Genomic DNA, 12,018 nt, shown 5'->3' with positions numbered 1-12,018 from the left:
TGACTTCATGACCCGGAGTATTTTTAATGTAAACACATTTGTCACACTCGTTGGTTTTAAATCCATTTGCCAACATTGTTTGGTCAAATTTTGCATGCCATTGTTTGGGTGCTTGTTTAAGTCCATAAAGTGACTTAACAAGTTTGCACACTTTCTTTTCTTTACCAGGAACCACAAAACCCTCAGGTTGTTCCATGTAAATCTCTTCCTCCAATTCTCCATTTAGGAAAGCTATTTTAACATCCATACGATGGATTTCAAGACCATACACGGCCGCTAGTGCCACTAACACCCTAATAGATGTTATCCTTGTTACTGGCGAGTAAGTGTCAAAGTAATCTAGGCCTTCCTTTTGTCTATAACCTTTGACAACAAGTCTTGCCTTATATTTGTCAATTGTGCCATCAGCTTTAATTTTTCGTTTAAAGATCCATTTCGAACCTAAAGGCTTATTTCCTGGAGGAAGATCAACCAATTACCATGTATGGTTATTCAAAATTGATTGAATCTCACTATTGACCGCCTTTTACCAAAATGCCGAATCAGAAGACGACATAGCTGCTTTAAAAGTTTGAGGCTCATTTTCAAGCAAGAATGTCACAAAATCTGGTCCAAAGGAAGTAGATGTTCTTTGACGTTTGCTACGCCTTGGAGTATTTTCCTTTGGTTCTTCCCGAGGTCGTTTAGGTCTTTCACTTAACGACTCACATTCAGTTTTATACGGATAGATGCTTTCAAAGAATTCAGCAGTATCTGATTCCATTACCGTATTAACACGAATCTCGGGATTATCGGATTTATGAAGCAAAAACCGACATGCTTTACTGTTTGTAGCATATCCAATGAAAATGCAATCTACTATTTTTGGTCCGATTTTAACCCTTTTAGGTAAAGGAACTTGTACCTTTGCTAGACACCCCCATACTTTGAAATATTTCAAGTTGGGTTTTCTTCCTTTCCATTTTTCATATGGAATAGATTGCGTTTTGCTGTGGGGGTACTCTGTTGAGTATTCGGTTAGCTGTAAGGAGAGCTTCCCCCCACAAACTCTGCGGTAATCCGGAACTTATTAATAAGGAATTCATCATTTCCTTTAATGTCCGATTTTTCCTTTCCGCAATTCCGTTGGATTGAGGTGTGTAAGGTGCGGTAGTTTGATGGATAATTCCATATTCCTAACATATTTCTGCAAATGGAGATTCATATTCTCCACCTCTATCACTTCTTGTCATTTTGATCTTTTTATTCAATTGATTCTCCACTTCATTCTTGTAGTGCCTAAATGCTTCAAAGCTTCATCCTTAGTATTAAGCAAATAAACATAACAATATCTAGTGCAATCGTCAATAAAGGTAATAAAATACTTTTTTCCACCTCGAGATGGTGTCGACTTCATATCGCAAATGTCAGTATGAATTAAGTCTAAAGGATTTGAATTCCTTTCAACAGACTTATAAGGATGTTTTACAAACTTAGATTCAACACATATTTGACATTTTGATTTATTACACTCGAATTTAGGCAATACTTCTAAATTAATTAACTTTCGCGAGGTTTTATAATTGACATGTCCTAAACGAATATGCCATAAATCATTTGACTCCAATAAATAAGAAGAAGCTGAAATTTTATTCACACTGTCAACAACCATTACATTGAGTTTGAAAAGGCCCTCTGTGAGGTAGCCTTTTCCAACATACATTTCGTTCTTGCTTACTATAACTTTATCAGAAACAAATATACATTTGAATCCATTCTTTACAAATAAAGAAGTAGAAACTAAATTCTTCCTAATAGTAGGAACATGAAGAACGTTGTTGAGCGTTAACACCTTGCCGGAAGTCATCTTCATGAATATCTTCCCATAACCTTCAATCTTGGCTGTTGCATTATTTCCCATGGAAATTTCTTCTTCGGGACCAGCAGTAGAGTACGTCGCAAATGCTTCTTTGATAGCACAAACATGTCGAGTGGCTCCAGAGTCAATCCACCACTCCTTCGAATTTCCAACTAGGTTGCATTCTGAAAGAATTGCACAAAGATCATCAATGTCATCATTCTTCTCCACTATATTGGCTTGTCCCTTCTTATTATCCTTTTTAGGGAGGCGACAATCAGGGCTTTTTTGACCAACTTTTTCACAATTGTAGCAGCTCCCCTTGAATTTCTTTTTGTTCTGCTCCTTAGTTTGTCTAGAAGACCTCTTCCTCTTCTTACTTTTGGGAGCAGTCTCCTCAACGATATTAGCTCCCATGATCGTTGAATTTCTACGAGACTTCTTCTCGGCTATTTTGTTGTCTTCCTTGATCTTTAGACGTATCACAAGATCTTCCAACTTAATTTCTTTGCGCTTGTGCTTAAGATAGTTCTTGAAATATCTCCACGAAGGAGGCAATTTTTCAATCATAGCAGCCACTTGAAATGCTTCATTCACGACCATACCTTCAGCAATAAGGTCGTGAAAAATAAGTTGAAGCTCCTGAACTTGGGTTCCCATAGTTTTGCTGTCTATCATTTTATAGTCTAGAAACTTGGCAACTACGAACTTCTTCAAGCATGCATCTTCTGTCTTGTACTTCTTCTCAAGTGCGTCCCATAATTCTTTCGAAGTATTCATTGCACTGTACACATTGTACAAGTCATCCTTTAAAGCACTTACGATATAGCCTTTGCAAAGAAAATCTGCATGCTTCCACGCCTCAACAACCATGAACTTTTCATTGTCCGGCATGTCCGCAGCAGGCACTAGAGGCTCTTCACTAGTGAATTTCTGCATACCAAGTGTGGTAAGCCAGAAGAACACCCTTTGCTGCCATCCTTTGAAGTTGGCTCTAGAAAATTTCCCCGGTTTCTCGGCCGGAGGAACAACAGTGCGGCTTGACGAGGCTATCGTTGTTGCACCAACAGTCGCAGAAGGATGTCCGTTATCAATTGCCATTTCTCACTGTCAACAACAGAAGAGTTCAATTAATGGCAGAACCAGAATAGTAAATAATATTGTAATCAATAAACAGTACGTAATAAAAAATAACCGAAATTTTTATATACTGTTTTACAGAAAAACGATGAAGTTTTTATGTTCTTCAAATCGTTTTTTGAATTTCAATACTCTGATGAAGTTTTTATATCTTCAAATCAGAATAGCAACGATTTAACTCACCCGAGGTTCTGGAATATCCTCCCAGGATAGAACGATTTAACTCACCGGAGTGTTGGTACCAAAAACGCCGATGAACAACGAACCACTCGAAGGCTGTAAAACACACTGGATTTTTTGTGCAGAAGAAGAAGAAGATTATCAGAAAATTTCGTAAGTAAATATTCTGGGATTTGAAGGAATATTTATAGCCAATTTGGTACTGTTTCTGAAAAGGTTTGCAACCTTTCAGAACAACCATAGTTGTTGGATTTGACACTGTCAACAGCCATAGCTGTTGGAAATATTGTGGGAAAATTAAAATTGATTTAAAATAATCTGGGAAAGAAAACGGGCATCCGAAGCCGAAGCCCAGCGACGACGACGCGAGGCTTGCCTTCTTCTTAACTCTTTAAGAGCTAAAAGATGGGCTTCTCTATATATACACAAAGATTTTCTTTCCTTCTACTAATGAGGGACAAAGTGCATTAGTAAAATGAACTCATTCAAAATTTCACTTCCCGCTATTTCTTTTCCTACCATTTTCCATTCACACCTCTTTTGTTATTAATAAATAATAACAAACCCAACATATTTATCGATATAAAATTTACATGCATTTAGTATTTATATCAAATCAAACAACTTGATTTAGATAACCATAATTAAGTGACAAATGCTTGAATAAAGGACATTTATTTTTGCATCCATTTAATTTGATGTGTAAACACAGATGACTTTTGCCATTCAATTAAACTAGTACTAGCACTACGTAGATAAACAGTTGAAGTTTAAGAGTAATAGTTCATTAACTGTGGAGTAATAAAAAGTTAGTTGAAGATCAAAATCACTGACCCTCCACCGTATCTAACAGTCAACTCCTACCAGCCCCCCACTCTTGTACAACCCCCCCCCGGCCCAAAACCCCCCCTCAGGTCCTTCATTTTTTTGTTTTATATCCTTTAATTCATCTATACCCCACTAATTTTCTCTCCCTCTTCTCCAATAAACACAGTCTTACTCTTACACTCAAAAAACGCAGAGGGAAAAAAACAAATAATAAAAATTCAGTTTATATTTATGTCTTTCTATCTATTTTCACCATAATCCAATTCCTCTACTGCCATGGGCGTTGTGGACATGTCGAATAACCATCCTCCTTCTCATGAAACCAAAGATTTCTTTCCCTCTCCTGCTCTCTCTCTCAGTCTCGTAAGTAATTAATTAATTTTATGCTTTCGTAAAATCGCCCTTTTCCTTTTCCTCTACGTGTTTCTGATTTTGTTTTATCGCTTCTAATTTTTGTTTGAATTTTTGAAGGCTGGAATTTTCCGAGATGGCGGAAACGTGGAGACGGAGGAGGTTGAGGATGGAAGTGCAAGTAGAGGACGGCCGAGAGAAGAATCGACGGTCGAGATTAGCAGCGAGAATTCTGGACCACTGAGATCACGCGGTTCTGATGATGATTTTGAGCATGCCGATATAACTTGTAACGAAGAGGATGAAGATCCTAACAACAACAGTAAGAAGAAGAAAAGAAAGAAATATCACAGACACACTGCTGAACAAATCAGAGAAATGGAGGCGTACGTTCATACAACTCTTTCTCACCATAAATATCTGATTTTAAGAGAAAATTTACTTTTCCTTTAGGCTTTTTTCTCTTGAAATCTGTCGTTTTGCTGGTACGTTTTTCTGTTGAATTGACAACAGAAGAACCAATCGATGGAGTTTTAACTTAGTCTCCTTTCTTCAATGAAAGAAATCAGAATCCGGACATTAATTTCTACCATGCATGTCTTAGGTCATTAATTCCCTAAAACATATTTTCTATCTAAATTATTTGTATAAACCCGCTAATGCATGCAATTAGCTAGTTTTGTCAATTTCTTGTGTTTTATTCTTCTTAATCTACTTTTCTTTCATTTATTGAGTCTCAACTGATGTCAACCGACAGCTGATCATTCATATCACTAATTAAATTGTTTTTCGACTTTTAATCTAATTTTGAGTAAAAAGCTAATACCAGCAGCTCATGTAACATGGTTCAAGAACTGTAAATCTTAATTAAGTTTCTCAACGTATGCATAATTAAGCCAATGGGTCTCCTTTTCTACTTCCATCAATACTTATGAAAAATGCATTTTATTTGACAGATTATTCAAAGAGTCACCCCATCCAGATGAGAAGCAAAGGCAGCAACTCAGTAAGCAATTAGGTCTTCATCCAAGGCAAGTTAAGTTCTGGTTTCAAAATCGGCGAACTCAAATTAAGGTAATTATATATATTATAGAACTTTATTAATTAAAAATCTATTCTCGAATAGTGAGGACTTATATAAGAGCAATGAATCTTTCTTGGATATGATTATAAATGTCATCAGAGACCAGACCACCGTACGTAACCACAGGGACAGTGTATAATTTTTATCCTAAGTCAAGTCTTGTCTGGTCTCGTTATTAATTGCAGGCAATACAGGAACGCCATGAAAATTCTTTGTTAAAAGCTGAAATAGAAAAACTTCGTGAAGAAAATAAGGGATTAAGGAAGACGTTGAAGAATCCTTCTTGTCCTAATTGTGGATTTACTATCTCTAGCAATAATGATGCTCCTACTCTTCCCGCTGAAGAACATCAATTACGAATCGAAAATGCCAGGCTTAGAGCTGAGGTAATTTGAACACAAATCGTTATCTTCGAAAAGCAAACATATATATATTTCTTTGATCAATGTGTTCCAACACGTATATAACATAGTCGGATTCAAAATTTAAATTTGACTGATTCAACCTTTAGATTTTTATTATCACTAAATTCATTGTACTTCTGAAATTATGATTTCAAAATTGATCCTAACTCAGCATAAAAATTGCATATCTCATTATTTAACTTCAATTACAAACAACAACAACAACAACAACTCAATAAAATACTAAAATCCCACAAATCTCATTATTTAACTTCAACTTGAAATAGTATTTGCAAATCAAATGTTTGTTTTATAATTTGGTCCATTATTTCAAATTCAACTTGGAATAGAGAATTCGAAGTTTAAAAACTAGTTTGAGGAGCATTTTGTTGGGTGTGCGAACAAAGTCCCACATTGGTATCTGAAAAGATTGGGAGTCTACATATAAGGTGTAGGGATCTCTTAATGGTGTGAGGCCTTTTGGGAAAAACCGTGCGGGCTTGGCCCAAAGCGGACAATATCACACCATGTTAAGAGTGTCATTGGGCCGTTTAAGCCCAACACATTTGAAGTAAAATAATGATTTTTAAGAAACTTTTTTTCCAAGCCAAATTCATCTCAAGTACAACTCCAACTTTCAAATATTATATTCTTTTCCAATTTCTATTTTAAAAACATTTTTTCTCTCAATTTCAACCAAATATTGTGCAAATACCTGATTAATCATTTGTTATAATTCTAGTAAATATGTATTCTTGCTTCGTATCGAAAACGCTGGATTGAGTTGAACCATTAATTATACGATACATACCCTCCGCACATTATAACATGCGCTTCTAATTGTGGAGATGCAGGTTGAAAAGCTTAGGGCAGCATTGGGAAAATACCCAATAGGGACATCACCGAATAATAATAGCTCCTCGTCATGTTCAGGAGGAAATGAAGAAGAAAATAGAAGCGCTTTAGATTATTACACTGGCATTTTTGGGCTAGAAAAGTCAAGGATAATGCATGTAGTTAATAAAGCAATGGAAGAACTTAAAAAAATGGCTACTTGTGGAGAACCACTGTGGATCAGAAGCTTTGAAACTGGACGAGAAATACTTAATTATGACGAATATATGAAGGAGTTTCCGACTGAAAATCCCAGAGATGGACGATGGCCTAATAAGAGATGTATTGAAGCTTCCAGAGAGACGGGAATAGTATTCATGGAACTCCCTCGACTTGTTCAGACTTTCATGGACGTGGTAAGATCGATCAACTATTCCCACCTCAGTTATTTCAAAATTTTTAGTAGGCTAAGTTTTGGAAGTTTTTTTTTTCAAAAAAAAAAAAAAATTTTAAATATGTGTTCGATTATAAAATTAATCTAGTTTTTGGGAGATTTTGAAAACTAAAACTTCATATCCCAAATATAGCTTAAGACCTCTTTTTGGGCCAAATCATGATCATTTGGGACTTTTAGCCGGAAAAAAAAAAGACTTTTTAACATGTCAAAACTTGCCCCAAATTCATGTCCAAACACATTTTCAATTTCACGTCAAACTTCACCCAAATCGCCGAGGGTCTATCGAAAACAGTCTTTCTGCCCTTTCAGGGTAGCGGTAAGGCTGCGTACATCCTACCCTCCCCAGACCCCACTTGTGGAATTACACTGTGTTGTTGTTATTGTTATTGTATCAAACTTCACCCAAATCAGCTTTTCAAAAAATATTTAGGAATCTATGTCCAAATAGGTCCTTAATTTTGACCATGCATTTGGACATACAATTTTTAATTTTTTCGATATTTACATATTTGGAAACTACGTAAAAAGTATCAGTCACAATAAATTGATAATTCAAAATATTTAAAATTCATATGAAAAAATTACAGTCAAAAAAAAATTTGTTTGACTCTCGAAATCGAACACCTTGATATGAATTAGGACAGAGGGTGTAATATATCTGGTCCATATTATTTGCCGTTCTTTTAAGCTGAATTTATTTCAAAATATTTTATGTTTTAGAAAAACAAGGAGACATCTATTACAATATTTTTTCTTTCAAATTCTCTAAATAGTGGAGTGTCAATTAAGTGAAATATTGTTTAGAGAGATAGAAGATAGTTTTAATTTGACAAATACTTTTATAATTAAGTTTATTGGATATCTTTCTTAAGGATCGTGCAAAAAACTTAAAAGACAGATACTATGAACAAGATATAGCATTTGTTAAGGAGTATTACAACATCATGATATTTTGGATTAGCCTAGAAAAAAATATATAACTTATATATACGGATAGCACAAAGAATTTATAGTTAATATATTTTAACCTGTTTAAATAAGTAAGCTACATTATTTTTAAGGTTCACTATCCCATATGGAAGCTAAGGTTGCATAGTATATACTAATCCAAGTTTTTTTAATGACATAATTAATAATGTGCTAAGAAAATAGAAAAACAAAAACTTCGCAAAATGCATAAAGTTCGAAATTGAACTCTGGTTATGTACACAAGCTATCTTATTGATGTTAAATTCTTTGCAAATATATTCCTGAAGAATCAATGGAAAGAAATGTTCCCATCGATGATCTCAAAAGCAGCAACAGTAGACGTGATCTGCAATGGTGAAGGTGCTAACTGCTGGGATGGTGCAGTTCAGCTAGTAAGTAGATTCATACATATTGTTCTTTCTTTTTCTTGTTCTGATGAGTGTATAACTTTTACTCCAAAGAGGAAAAAATTCAAAAGAAAGATGAAGGACAAATAGTTTGTTTTATAAAAAACAGAAGATGGTAAAACATGTAGACTACTATAATTACCCCCCAAAAAAAGCTTGTAAGAGAAAGATAAGGGTTTTGTCTGTGTGTTCTTTATAACTCACTGGGTATTTTGGTACACAGATGTTTGCAGAGGTGCAGATGTTAACACCAGTAGTGGGGACGAGAGAAGTGTATTTTGTCAGATATTGCAAGCAATTGAGCGTAGGTCAGTGGGCAATTGTGGACGTTTCTGTGGACAAAGTTGAAGACAACATTGACGCTTCTCTCGTGAAATGCAGAAAATTGCCCTCCGGCTGCTTTCTCCAAGAACAATCCAATGCCCACTGCAAGGTAAGTACCCATGTTTTCTAACCCTAATTAATTATCTGTTTCTTTTTTCTTTTCTTTCTTATCACTACACAACTAGCTGGAAATGGTATGTCCATGTACTCTCCCACAGTTCCTGCCACACTAAAAATTACTCTACATTTTTTGTGTAGAGCATTGCTAAGGTCATATTACCATATCTGGTTGAACATCAATGTAAAACTTTAGTGTCTGATGTTGGGCATGCTAATTAAATTCTGGAAAAATCTTAAAAGCACAGGTAATTCACAGCAAAAAGAAAGTGGGAAAATTTTAATATAGTTTTATGATTGACAAATAATTGGACGAACCTACAATTTTAAGAGAAATAGACCTAAAACCGAAAATGAAAGAAAAAGAATATATATATTAATATATATATATATATATATATATATATATACATATATATATATAATATATAAGGATTTAGCTTATAATGCACATTGGTAGTGCAAAGATTTTTACACCATCATTATTGGAGTTTAGTATGGATCAGACTGAACTCCAACAATCATGGGTATTATCACGTTTAATTTAGCCCACGCCAGAAACTATTTACATCAGGTAGCCGAAAAATGTATAAAATTTATATAATTTTTGTATATAACATACATAATGTATATATAAACAAAAAATATATAAATTTTACAACATTTTTTCGGCTATTATTGTTATAGTGGCTACACAGTGTCATTTTTCCAACAATCATTCTATATTAATCTGTTGTTGCATGTGACTTGACTTATTTTTCGAGTTACTAATTTTACTTAAGAATGATTACATAGTTATCTTTAACATTTTTCAGCATATAGTATAAGTTAAACTCTAAATCTAATTGCTACTTATGTTCAGGTAACTTGGGTGGAACACTTGGAGTGCCAAAAAAGCATAGTTCATTCTCTGTACCGTGTAATTGTCAACAGCGGCCAAGCTTTTGGGGCAAGGCGTTGGATGGCTACACTGCAGCAGCAATGCGAGCGCCTCCTCTTCTCCATGGCAACCAACATTCCCACCAAAGATACAACTGGTAAACTAAACTTCATGTCTTACATTAACTAATTCCAAATTGGTTCAAAAATTAAACTGTGTAAATGAATTGAAACAGGTGTTGCCACACTTGCTGGTAGAAAAAGTATACTAACATTGGCACAAAGAATGACATGGAGTTTCTACCGTATGCTTGGAGCTTCTAGTTATAATACATGGAACAAGATTCCTAGCAAAACTGGCCAAGAGGATATTAGGGTGGCATCTAGGAAGAACTTGACGGATACTGGTGAACCGCACGGCGTGATCCTCTGTGCTGTTTCATCCATTTGGTTGCCAGTTTCTCGCAACGTACTCTTTGATTTCCTGAAAGATGAAACTCGTCGACATGAGGTTAGTAAGTTCAATATTTATCTCATTGCATTACATTCAGTATATTCTTCAAGGAAACAAAAACAAAGTGTTGACATTTTTCAATGAATTTCGTTATCTAAGTGGGATGTCATGTCAAATGGAGGCCCAGCGCAATCCGTTGCAAATTTAGCAAAAGGTCAAGACAAAGGAAATGCAGTCTCAATCCAAGTGAGTATTATACCTCTCATAGAAAGATGTTTTGTTTATCTCCATTAATTCTCCTTTTTCATGAATGTAAGCTATAAGGAAAGGAAGTAATTTAGAAGTGGCAAATGGGCGGTTCGACCAATCTTATTGATTGGGCAAAACATGTCAAATTAATAAAGAAGTTATGATCCAACCCACTCAAAGTTTGCTAGGATCAAGATGAGTCAAATAACGAGTCATAACTCAACATGAGCCAACCTCCACTTCTTTTTATTTTGCTTTTTGAAGAAAAAATGATAGCTCGTGTATTTTTCTTAAATTGTTTGCTTAAGTTATTCCTAATTTACCTAATATTGCTTTTTAACCTGACAAATTATACTATTTTGACCTAATAATATTATGGGTCGTTTTGAATTCAACTTATTGAGTCAAGTCAACAAACGGATCAATATACGACCCGTTTAACTTTAGGCGGGTTACTAAAAAACGAGTTTGATTTTGCCCTGTCTTAAGAAATATGATCAGTACTACAACTTGTTCCTAATTGGAAGTTTGAAAAAACTGTACTCTTTTTCAGGCAGTGAAATTAAGAGAAAACAACATGTGGATTCTCCAAGATACTTGCACCAATGCTTATGAATCTGCAGTTGTCTATGCCCCAGTTGACATTGCAGGCATGCAATCTGTTATAACAGGCTGCGACTCGAGCAATACCGCCGTGTTACCTTCGGGTTTCTCAATCCTTTCTGATGGAATAGAGTCAAGGGGTTTAGTTATCACTTCGAAACCAGAGGACAGAAGTTCAGAAGGAGGATCCTTGCTAACAATTGCTTTTCAGATTCTAACTAGCAACTCTCCAACAGCTAAACTTTCTAAGGAGTCTGTTGAATCTGTCAACAACCTTTTGTCAAGTACATTGCACAAGATCAAGACAAGTTTCCAATGTGACGATGCATATTGATTCTTGTAGGTAGAAATATGCTAATTTCATTATACAGATGATATAGTTCTCCTCCTCCTCTACCATTTTCATCTGATCAATAGAATGACGAAAAGGATTCACATGAAGTGATGAGTTCTTCCCCCCATAATTGTAATTCCCCACATTAAGATAGACATATTTACTTCAGATTCTCGACTCTTGTGATGTTATCAAGATAACAACTATCAAAGGAAACTTGTTACAACACAAATGTGTATATACTACATAAGAATTCTCGTCAGCTCATGTATAATTTTCGTTCTCTTCTTCATGCTTTATGTTCTTTGTGCAGTAGATTTACAAAATTACCTCAATGTCAATGTTTTATTTCAATGACTTAGAAGCAGCCAAACTAAATTAACTGGATTTTAAGAAATGAAGGGGACTAAAAGATGGCAGTAGTAAAAGGGTGTCTCTGATACCTCCCAAAATTTCTAAGAGCACCTACAAGATTTTGGCAAATAAAGTATGCTGAGAAACTAGTAAAACGTCAACCAACTAATGAACAAACAAATTTGACACTAAATCAGCCACTGAAGCTACAAG

At 35.0% G+C, this 12,018-nt stretch overlaps 1 protein-coding gene across 2 annotated transcripts; it reads left to right on the top strand.

Annotated features, from left to right (window-relative positions):
• The first annotated feature begins 4,142 nt into the window (after window positions 1-4,142).
• LOC109206520 (homeobox-leucine zipper protein GLABRA 2) lies at window positions 4,143-11,743 on the top strand. Of its 2 annotated transcripts, XM_019369340.1 has the most exons (11): window positions 4,143-4,348; window positions 4,457-4,722; window positions 5,293-5,410; window positions 5,606-5,806; window positions 6,679-7,074; window positions 8,372-8,476; window positions 8,715-8,924; window positions 9,795-9,969; window positions 10,048-10,322; window positions 10,425-10,511; window positions 11,068-11,743. In XM_019369340.1, the coding sequence occupies exons 1-11, from the start codon at window positions 4,262-4,264 to the stop codon at window positions 11,449-11,451; spliced, it is 2,304 nt and encodes a 767-aa protein (XP_019224885.1). In that variant the 5' UTR covers window positions 4,143-4,261; the 3' UTR covers window positions 11,452-11,743. The 2 variants fall into 2 exon arrangements, with proteins under 2 accessions (XP_019224885.1, XP_019224886.1); XM_019369341.1 differs by lacking the exon at window positions 5,606-5,806.
• Window positions 11,744-12,018: the final 275 nt, after the last annotated feature.

This window comes from Nicotiana attenuata, unplaced genomic scaffold (genome assembly GCF_001879085.1).
Source record: "Nicotiana attenuata strain UT unplaced genomic scaffold, NIATTr2, whole genome shotgun sequence".
Classification (NCBI taxonomy): domain Eukaryota; kingdom Viridiplantae; phylum Streptophyta; class Magnoliopsida; order Solanales; family Solanaceae; genus Nicotiana; species Nicotiana attenuata.
This window is presented reverse-complemented; position numbering and strand designations above follow the sequence as displayed.

What these genes read in the sequence shown, in the direction of transcription:
- LOC109206520 (XM_019369340.1), top strand. Translation starts at nt 4,262, where the DNA reads ATGGGCGTTGTGGACATGTCGAATAACCATCCTCCTTCTCATGAAACC. An exon ending in CAAATCAGAGAAATGGAGGC is followed by an intron (nt 4,723 to 5,292) that starts GTACGTTCATAC and finishes TTTATTTGACAG; the next exon opens with ATTATTCAAAGAGTCACCCC. An exon ending in TCCCACCAAAGATACAACTG is followed by an intron (nt 9,970 to 10,047) that starts GTAAACTAAACT and finishes GAATTGAAACAG; the next exon opens with GTGTTGCCACACTTGCTGGT.